At 39.9% G+C, this 10,397-nt stretch overlaps 1 protein-coding gene across 2 annotated transcripts in view; it reads right to left on the reverse strand.

Annotated features, from left to right (window-relative positions):
* The window catches only part of frmd4a (FERM domain containing 4A), a 155,068-nt gene extending 150,051 nt beyond the window's left edge, over positions 1-5,017 (reverse strand). For both annotated transcript variants that reach the window (XM_083551744.1, XM_083551760.1), the window contains exon 1: positions 4,547-5,017. In XM_083551744.1, coding sequence (XP_083407870.1) covers positions 4,547-4,591 — 45 coding nt within the window. In that variant the 5' untranslated portion in view covers positions 4,592-5,017. The remainder of the gene's footprint in view (positions 1-4,546) is intronic.
* Positions 5,018-10,397: the final 5,380 nt, after the last annotated feature.

Consider the following 10,397-nt stretch of genomic DNA (forward strand, 5'->3'; position numbering starts at 1 on the left):
TACATCTATATATATAGTTATATACAGTATAGATGTAAAGAGTATAGATGTGACTTCCCCTGTTTCTAGCTTTTCCACACACAGTTCACTTAAGCGAATTAAATGAGCAAATGATGGCACCTTTTAACAATTTTGTTTCATTCTATAATTTGTACTTAAGGCCACTAAAAGATTTTGCCATTTTAGGCTTGGCCCATTTTTATTTTTAGTTGCCCAGGGGTGTATTTCACCCATTATCATATCAACAATATGACTCTACATGAAAAATGATCAGAGGCAAAAGGTTTTAATTAAAATTAAAATCAAGTTTTTATTTAAGTTGCACATTGAAATAACTGAAATGTATGAAGGGATTGGTGGAGAAAGTAAATGAAGAAGGTGTAAAAAAAATAAAAATCACATCAAAATTCTGTGTAAATTAAAACAAATATGGATTAAAATTGATTAATCATATGACAGAAATAGAATGCATGTGTATATTAGCTTTATAAGTAAAAACTTCACTTTTTTTTTTTTTAATGAGAGGTACTCAGAGATCAGCATCGGACAATAGTGTGGTGTCCTGATAAGAATGATGTCATCGTGTTATGGCTGTATACCAATTGTCCAGGGACTTGACTTTTTTCAGGGGTTAAGGAGGGATAAAAGAGAGAGAGAGAGAGAGAGAGAGAGAGAGAGAGAGAGAGAGAGAGAGAGAGAGAGAGAGAGAGAGAGAATGAATGAATGGATATAGATGAAGCACTGTTTTCTGCTGTAACCTACACACTAATGAGAGGTAGAGTAAGGGCTCTTCATCTGGCACACTTTAATCAACAGATGTCCCCCTCTCTGAGACCCAAAAAGACTGAAAGAGGAAAACAGAAGACCTGATGACGTGTCGTATTATAATTGTGTTTTTATTAGGTTTTTTTTTTTTTTTTTTTTTTTTTTTGAGGATCTATTTTGTTTGTTGCGGTTTGTCCATCCCTAAAATGTCAAGTGACTTAATTAACACTCAGTATGAAATATTAATGCTTGCAGCAAAGATAGCATAAATATTCATCAACCTGCAAAAGCTGTGCAAATTCCAGTTAATATTTCATGAGACAGTGAAGCCTTGACATGATGTGTGAGTGTGTTTGTGTGTATGAAAGAGAAAAAGTGAGAGTGTGACTTAAGGTAGAATCTATTTGAGAGTCGGTGTGTGTGTGTGTGTGTGTGTGTGTGTGTGTGTGTGTGTGTGTGTGTGTGTGTGTGTGTGTGTGCCGAAAAACTAAAACTAAACCAACTGACCTGCCACTTCCTCTTTCACCTCTGTGAAAACGCATTTCTGTGTCCTGCTAAAATATATATATATATATATATATATATATACAGTGAGGAAAATAAGTATTTGAACACCCTGCTATTTTGCAAGTTCTCCCACTTAGAAATCATGGAGGGGTCTGAAATTGTCATCGTAGGTGCATGTCCACTGTAAGAGACATAATCTAAAAAAAAAAAATCCAGAAATCACAATATATGATTTTTAAACGATTTATTTGAATGATACAGCTGCAATTAAGTATTTGAACACCTGAGAAAGTCAATGTTAATATTTGGTACAGTAGCCTTTGTTTGCAATTACAGAGGTCAAACGTTTCCTGTAGTTTTTCACCAGGATTGCACACACTGCAGGAGGGATTTTGGCCCACTCCTCCACACAGACCTTCTCTAGATCAGTCAGGTTTCTGGCCTGTCGCTGAGAAACACGGCGTTTGAGCTCCCTCTAAAGATTCTCTATTGGGTTTAGGTCTGGAGACTGGCTAGGCCATGCCAGAACCTTGATATGCTTCTTAAAGAGCCACTCCTTGGTTATCCTGGCTGTGTGCTTCGGGTCATTGTCATGTTGGAAGACCCAGCCTCGACCCATCTTCAATGCTCTAACTGGGGGAAGAAGGTTGTTCCCAAAAATCTCGCAATACATGGCCCCGGTCATCCTCTCCTTAATACAGTGCAGTCGCCCTGTCCCATGTGCAGAAAAACACCCCCAAAGCATGATGCTACCACCCCTATGCTTCACAGTAGGGATGGTGTTCTTGGGATGGTACTCATCATTCTTCTTCTTCCAAACACGTTTAGTGGAAATATGACCCAAAAAATCTATTTTGGTCTCATCTGACCACATGACTTTCTCCCATGACTCCTCTGGATCATCCAAATGGTCATTGGCAAACTTAAGATGTGCCTGGACATGTGCTGGTTTAAGCAGGGGGACCTTCCGTGCCATGCATGATTTCAAACGATGACGTCTTAGTGTATTACCAACAGTAACCTTGGAAACAGTGGTCCCAGCTCTTTTCAGGTCATTGACCAGCTCCTCCCGTGTAGTTCTGGGCTGATTTCTCACCTTCCTTAGGATCATTGAGACCCCACCAGGTGAGATCTTGCATGGAGCCCCAGTCCGAGGGAGATTAACAGTCATGTTTAGCTTCTTCCATTTTCTAATGATTGCTCCAACAGTGGACCTTTTTACCAAGCTGCTTGGCAATTTCCCGGTAGCCCTTTCCAGCCTTGTGGAGGTGTACAATTTTGTCTCTAGTGTCTTTGGACAGCTCTTTGTTCTTGGCCATGTTAGTAGTTGGATTCTTACTGATTGTATGGGGTGGACAGGTGTCTTTATGCAGCTAACGACCTCAAACAGGTGCATTTAATTTAGGATAATAAATGTAGTGGAGGTGGACATTTTAAAGGCAGACTAAAAGGTCTTTGAGGGTCAGAATTCTAGCTGATAGACAGGTGTTCAAATACTTATTTGCAGCTGTATCATACAAATAAATAGTTTAAAAATCATATATTGTGATTTCAGAATTTTTTTTTTTAGATTATGTCTCTCACAGTGGACATGCACCTACGATGACAATTTCAGACCCCTCCATGATTTCTAAGTGGGAGAACTTGCAAAATAGCAGGGTGTTCAAATACTTATTTTCCTCACTGTATATATATATATATATATATATATATAGACACACACATATGTCACTGCAGAGGTATTGATATCCAGACTAAAACCAGCATCCCATCCAGGGTGTATTCCCACCCTACCATCATGAGAAATGTTACCTACAGTAGGTGGTAGGCTACCTCTTTTTTTCCTTTTTTTCCCTTCGGGCTGTCCCTGTTCATGACAGGCTTTCCATCACACTTTCGCTTCACTACTCTACTAACCTCCATTTCCACCTTTTTATTTTTGGTTTGCTGATTTTCTCATTTCTGAGCCAGAATGCATGCAGATTACACTCACTAACATTACCACTGTGGTCAACGAAGTCTTGCCAGAGTAATAATGCTGTGTGTATTATTAATTATTTTCTTGGATTTATATTTCTTTTGCTGGTTGCTGGTTTTGACCTCTTTTTTTTTAAGTGGATTATAAATGCAGCCTATGAGGTAAAAAGTTTGAATGTTGCATGTCAGCATTTTGTAATAAAATAGTAGAAATCGATTGAGGAGCGTGAGTGTTTGGAGTTTCCAAAATCCGTGGAAGGATTTAATCAGGACTGGAGTAAAGATTCCAGAAAAAAAGACATAGTTGTTACTCTCTCTCTCTCTCTCTCTCTCTCTCTCTCTCTCTCTCTCTCTCTCTCTCTCTCTCTCTTTCTCTCACTTTCTCTCTTTAGTTCTACCTTTTTCTTTATCAATTGTTCTTTCTTTCCTTCTTTCTTTCTTCCCCAGGAAAAGGTATGGCCTATTGCCATGGAGACAGACAGCCATTACAGGTGAGGTGGGGGTGCGCGCCAAAGTATGCTTTCCTTATGTCTTCGCACACATACACACGTGCACACGCACACACACACACACGTATAAAAAGTAACAAAACAAAGCACATCTGCAGTCCAGAATGGCCAAGGTCACACACTGTTCAAAAACACACCAGCTGAATTCCACCAACCAGGGAACCAAGCATTAAAATATCACTTTCACTGCAAAATTTGTGGTCGGTAGATATTCAGGTACAGTGTGCATCACATGGTGTGTTATAACTCGGGTTAGAGGTGATGGAATGGATTTGACAGGAGCAGGATTTAAATGTGAAGTGTATGCTGCTGGTGTTTTGTGTGTGTGTGTGTGTGTGTGTGTGTGTGTGTGTGTGTGTGTGTGTGTGTGTGTGTGTGTGCGCGTGCGCGCGCACGCTGCATCAGTTCTGCTTAGCTGGTGTACTGCAGAGGTGCACGTGCTCAAAGTGTGTGTGGGGGTTGGAGAGAGAGAGGAGAGAGAGAAGGGAAAGAGAGAAAGAGAAAGAAAGAAAGAGAGAGAGAGAGAGAGAGAGAGAGAGAGAGAGAGAGAGAGAGAGAGAGAGAGAGAGAGAGAGAGAGAGAGAGAGAATGAGTTAGAGATCAGACCACACTGAGATGACAATGGTCAAATCATTTAGGGCTATCTAGATTGACAGAGCAATGAAGAGGTTACTAGAGGGTGTGGCAGATATTGTCCCTTGTGCATGTATACATGCGTGTGTGTGTGTGTGTGTGTGTGTGTGTGTGTGTGTGTGTGTGTGTGTGTGTGTGTGTGTGTGTGCACTCACCATAAGAAGACAGACGGCTGATTCAGGCATCAGTTGAACAGCCATGCTGCTCGTTCCACACGCCGGCGCCGTCCAGAAAAAAAAATATCTCAGCAGGTAACACAGTGCTCAGGTAACACTGGCAGGACGGATGAGTCCAACGCTTCCTGAACGCTTCTCACTCAGCGTTTCTGGCTTGCACCAGATCCCCCTCTCTATACACACGCTGCTGCTTCTTTGATGTCAAACAGCCGGTTAGAGCCTCTCTCCTCTTCTCTTCTCAGAACGGGTGATGGGACACACACACACACACACACACACACACACACACACACACATATATACACACAGAGCCTTCAGACTAAAACACTCACACACGCTGGTGGAGAGAGAACTGGAGGCAGCATCGCGAGCGAATGAGCAACACGGCACACTGAGCTGCTCGTACACACACTCCTGTTTAGAAATCCATCTTCTCGGGCTGACAAATGTGGGGCGCCAAACGTGAGAGGGAGAGAGAGAGAGAGAGAGAGAGAGAGCGAGGGAGAGAGAGAGGGAGATTTAGAGAGACTGAGAGTAAAAGAGAGAGCGAGAGGGAGAGAGAGTAAGAGAAAGGGAGAAATAGGGGAAGGGAGATGAAGAGACTGAGAGAGAGAGAGAGAGAGAGAGAGAGAGAGAGAGAGAGAGAGAGAGAGAGAGAGAGAGAGAGAGAGAGAGAGAGAGAGAGAAAGGAGCAAAGAAACCATGAGTCCACCATGGAAATCAATGCATTACAAGTGAGCGTAGGATATGTGAGAGTGTAGATGGGTCTAAGATTGAAATACAATAAAATGTCTCTGAATGAGGGGCTTTTAACCCTACGAGTTCTGTTTAAGAGCAGATTTTCCAACTTTTTCTAAAGATATTTATCAGAAATAAAAGGAAAATAATCAGTTTTATCAGGGAGCAACAAACACCGATGCAGCGATGGCTTTGTAAAATATGCTCCTGTTTCCCCTTGATGATATAGTTTTTCACAAGCTCTCTCTCTCTCTCTCTCTCTCTCTCTCTCTCTCTCTCTGTATGTCTTCCACGACAGCAAAGAGAAACGATCCTCATGGGATGTAACACACTTCTTGAAAACATGTCGGTTAAGACCTATTTTTCACACGCACATAATGTATACATGCACACACCCACATCACACATATTCAGATTCAGGTATTCAAATGGCTTTTTGTTTTCCTTTTTTTCTTCCTCTTTCATTTTCGTATTGGGCTCCCAGGTTTTTTTCTGAAGCATGATCGTGGCATATAAAAAATGTCACGTATTTTAATCGCAGGTGTAATCAGAAGCAGGCGCGTTCTCTCAAGAGCCAAGGAGTCTCGCTTTATTGCTTAATGCATGCAGACATGTGCACCTGGGTGTCTCACACACACATACACACACACACACACACACACACACACACACACACACACACACAGAGGCAGGAATTTTTCCTTGCCTTGGCTCTTGCAACCGTCCCTAGATTAGTTCATAAGAATAGCAACGAGCCAACAAAGACAAATTATTCTCACCTTCAGTCGCACTGTATGAGTGACAGATTGCTGAGAGAAAGAAAGAGAGAGAGAGAGAGAGAGAGAGAGAGAGGTTTAACCCCTTCAGTATTTTGATTGTAGGCATAATGCAACTGAATCAATATATTTATTAATTGACTTATTGGTTAAAAAAGGAACATATTTCTACTGTAGCGGTAAATGGATAAAAAGTACGAACTTCAAGCAGTAGCAGTAACTTGGTTTCACATCTTACTATTTGTGTGTGTGTGTGTGTGTGTGTGTGTGTGTGTGTGTGTGTGTGTGTGTGTGTGTGTGTGTGTGTGTGTGTGTGTCAGTTGAGGAGGTGCTGGACGATGACCATATAAAACAATTGCTCATATCATTTTAATGCCACAGTGCACCAAACTTCACAAAAACATGAATAAATGTATGCATTTGGCCAGACATTGTTAATTGTTTAAATTCCTGCCGCCACGACGATCCTGTCTCGATCCGGATCACAGCATGTGAAAAGAAATCTGTCACGAGGGGGGTGGATTTATTTACGCGCGTTAAAATAGCTATTGTAAGCTTTTTTCTTTTCACAATTTAATTTCCCACATTATCATAATGGGCTGTATATTAACTTGTTGTGAGAATACCGGTAGTTATATGTGAAATCAGACATTGAGCACCCCCATATAACCAAAATGGCACAATCCTTTTTCATAACACCTCGATGCAGATTTACTGTGAGATTGATAGTTCAATCAAACTCCGCCCATCTAAGCATAAAATTTTTTACCTTTCGGGGTCATTCACTATTTTCCTATAACATTATTTACAGATTACTATTATCGGTCTTCTACTACTATTACTAAAAATAATAATAATAATAATAAGATGATGGTAATGTTCATGTTAATTAATGGCATAAATAATGTTAGTTTTGCTTTACATACAGTATAAGGGTCATGTAAAGTGATACACCTTCTAGAAATAATTAACATAGCCAGGCACAACTATTGCTGACTGTGCAAGTTGCAATATCCAGTTGTATCTTCAGTGTAGAAAACAAAACGTGTTTTGTCTTAAAAAAAGAAGTCTGACTCCACTTTCGATCTGAAGTTGCCATTCTGTTTCACTGAATTCAAACTGCAATCTAAACATGGCACCATGGACAACATGTATACGAGCATACAGACGCAAAGCTCTGTGGTACTCTGACCCCTTATCCCAGCATTTTCTCTCTCTCTTTTTCTCTCCATCTTTCTAAAGTCCTTTAAATGCCAATTCTAGACTTCCCGAGTGGTTTAGAACTAAAAATGACAGAGGTCAAAGGAGAATTTGGTGAATGTAAGTGCAGAGGCTGATACAAAAATTATATTTTGAGGCTGTTAAGACTCAGTGAGTAGTAATTGGTAAACTTCCAAACTGTCAGGGTGCAAATGAAATTTTAGATCTTATAAAAAAAATTTAATAATAATAATTGGATAATAAATTAATTATATTAATTAATTCCTCGTTGATATACATGTTCTTTCCTGGTCAGGATGATGGTGAATCTGGAGTCTATCACTGGAACTCTAAGTGTAAGATTGGGATGCACCCTGGAGAGGACATGTGTTTTAATAAGATAAAGAAATATGTAGCAAATATAAAGAAATATGAAGCTTGTATTGTTTATAAATATAACCTTGGCTTACCGGGTTTTGCAGTTCGAGCTCCTCTTTGAAACATGATGGCCCTGATGTGAATGATTCTGTCCTGAAATCTAATCGTTAAACCACTTCTTATTTTTTTCCAGCAAGGTTGCTGTTTTTTCCATTCAGGTTTGTAAATGAAATATTTTCACATTGAACTATTGTGAATCATGCTCAGTTTTTTACAGTTGCGCTTCATCGGGTATCGGACAGTTTTTAATAGTTGTCTTATAGGTGTAGAATTTCTCAATATCTACTTCAGCACATTGCTTAAAATTATTGATGTTTATTGTAAGCCTGTTCCTGACAATGCTCTCAATCATTTGGAAGAAGAGTACCTACACACTGCTCAAGGCTATTCATCTCTTCAGCATTTGGATTTTCTTATTGACATCGATCACCTTGGACTGTCTGAATGCCTAGGAGTTCTTTCTGCCATATCAAACGTTGGTTTTTCCCATAAGTAGTAGCCCTTTCCTGTTTGCAGTGGTGATGGACAGGTTGACGGACGAGGTCAGACAGAAGTCTTCGTGGACTATGATGTTTGCGGATGATATTGTGATTTGTGGTAAAAGTAGGGAGCAGGTGGAGAAGAGCCTGGCGAGATGGAGGTACGCGCTGGAGAGAAGAGGAATGAAATTTAGTAGGAGTAAGACAGAGTACATGTGCGTAAATGAGAGGGAGGGCAGTGGAGTGGTGTGGTTGCAGGGAGAAGAGGTGGTGAATGTGGAGGAGTTTAGGTACCTGGGGTCAACAGTGCAAAGTAATGGAGAGTGTCCTAGAGAAGTGAAGAAAAGCATGCAGGCATGGTAAAGTGGGTAGAGAAGATTGGCAGGAGTGATTTGTGATAGAAGAGTATCTGCAAGAGTGAGGCCTCTGGTGAGACCTGTAATGTTGTATGGTTTAGAGACAGTGGCATTAAGTAAAAGGCAGGAGGCGGAGCTGGAGGTAGCAGAACTGAAGATGTTAAGGTTTTCGTTGGGAGTAACGAGGATGGACAGGATTAGAAATGAGTTTATAAGAGGGACAGCGCTTGTAGGACGTTTTGGAGACAAGGTGAGGGAGGCGAGATTGAGATGATTTGGACATGTGCAGAGGAGGGAAATGCGGTATATCGGTAGGAAAATGCTAAGGATGGAGCCACCAGGAAGGAGGAAAAGAGAAAGGCCAAGGAGGAGGTTTACGGATGTGATGAGGGAAGAAATGCAGGTAGTTGGTTTGAAAGAGGCAGATGTAGAGGACAGAGGGGTATGGAGACGGATGATCTGCTGTGGCAACCTCTAATGGGAACAGCCAAAAGAAGAAGACAAAAAAACCCATACACTGCATCCTATTTGCATGAGCTACACATTTGTTATGATGTCTTAAAGCACATTTGTTTAGCTTCCAAATGTTCTCTTTTAATTTCCTGGCCACAGTCACCTACTGTAACTCAATGCAAAACTATAGTCAGATAAAGCACTGCCCTTGACCTTACGTTCAGCATGTTGGTGTGGTTTATTTCCCCACATCCCTTGTTTAAGAATCAAACATGGTTTATTCTCACGCTGTCGAGAATCTGAAGGCATTCACCTAAGGCAATGCAAAGTGGTAAAATTCCCAACATGGAGTCAAGTGATGTGCATTATCAAGTACACTTGCCCTGAAGTTTGGCGTGCTACGATTCTATGTGTTGCACAAAGTTTTACAAACTGTAGACTGTAGCTGTCTAAAAATATCTTATCATGAAAATAGAAGACAGTTGTGACAGTTTGTATCAAATCTTTCAAAATTAATAAAAATGTAGAAAAAACTGAGCCTAAGCAACACCATTGATAAAAACAAGTTAAACTGTTTAGTCTATTTGACCTTTTATGACTTCACTTCTCATATAAAAAGAACACAGAGCAGAACTTTTAGTTTGTCTGGTCAGACTGGTCATTGTTTCAGAAAAAGGTTCAAATTAATAAGTTGTGAAATGTTCAAAATTTTGTAAAGAGATCTTTTCTTAGAAAATGTTGACACAGAGAGAGAGAGAGAGAGAGAGAGAGAGAGAGAGAGAGAGAGAGAGAGAGAGAGAGTAGTGTATTTCTGTAAATAAGTCTCAGCTTATACATGAAACCCAAAAAGCACAAAAAAATAATTCGCATTTGGGCATCTTATGCATAACAACTTTTATCAACATTTATCTTGTTTATATATACAATTGAGCAGCTCTTATGGGGATAATAGTATTGCTTAAGGGTCTAAGAATGGCACCTTGGTGTGGCTGGGATTTGAACTTGTGACCTTCTGATCCGAAGTCCAATGATTTAACTACTCAGCTACCACCTTGCTGAGCTCCTTTTACTGACTGAGTTTATATTACATTCAGGATTAGTTATTATCTATTAATCATCTAAGTATACACACACATCACATCACATTTCTGTCATTAAAACCATAAACTAGCCAACAGAGGTGGGAAGTAAGAATTACATTTACTCGCGTTACAGTAATTGAGTAAAACTACTTTTTAATGTAGTTTTTAAAATATGTAATTTTACTTTTAATTATATATGTTTTGTTTGAAGTATTGTACTTAACTACATTTTAAATCGTATCATTACTAAGTAAAATAAATAATAAATGAATAAATATAAATAATGCAAGGAGAATTACACCTCTGAA

This window comes from Silurus aristotelis, assembly GCF_946808225.1.
Source record: "Silurus aristotelis genome assembly, chromosome: 10".
NCBI lineage: Eukaryota > Metazoa > Chordata > Actinopteri > Siluriformes > Siluridae > Silurus > Silurus aristotelis.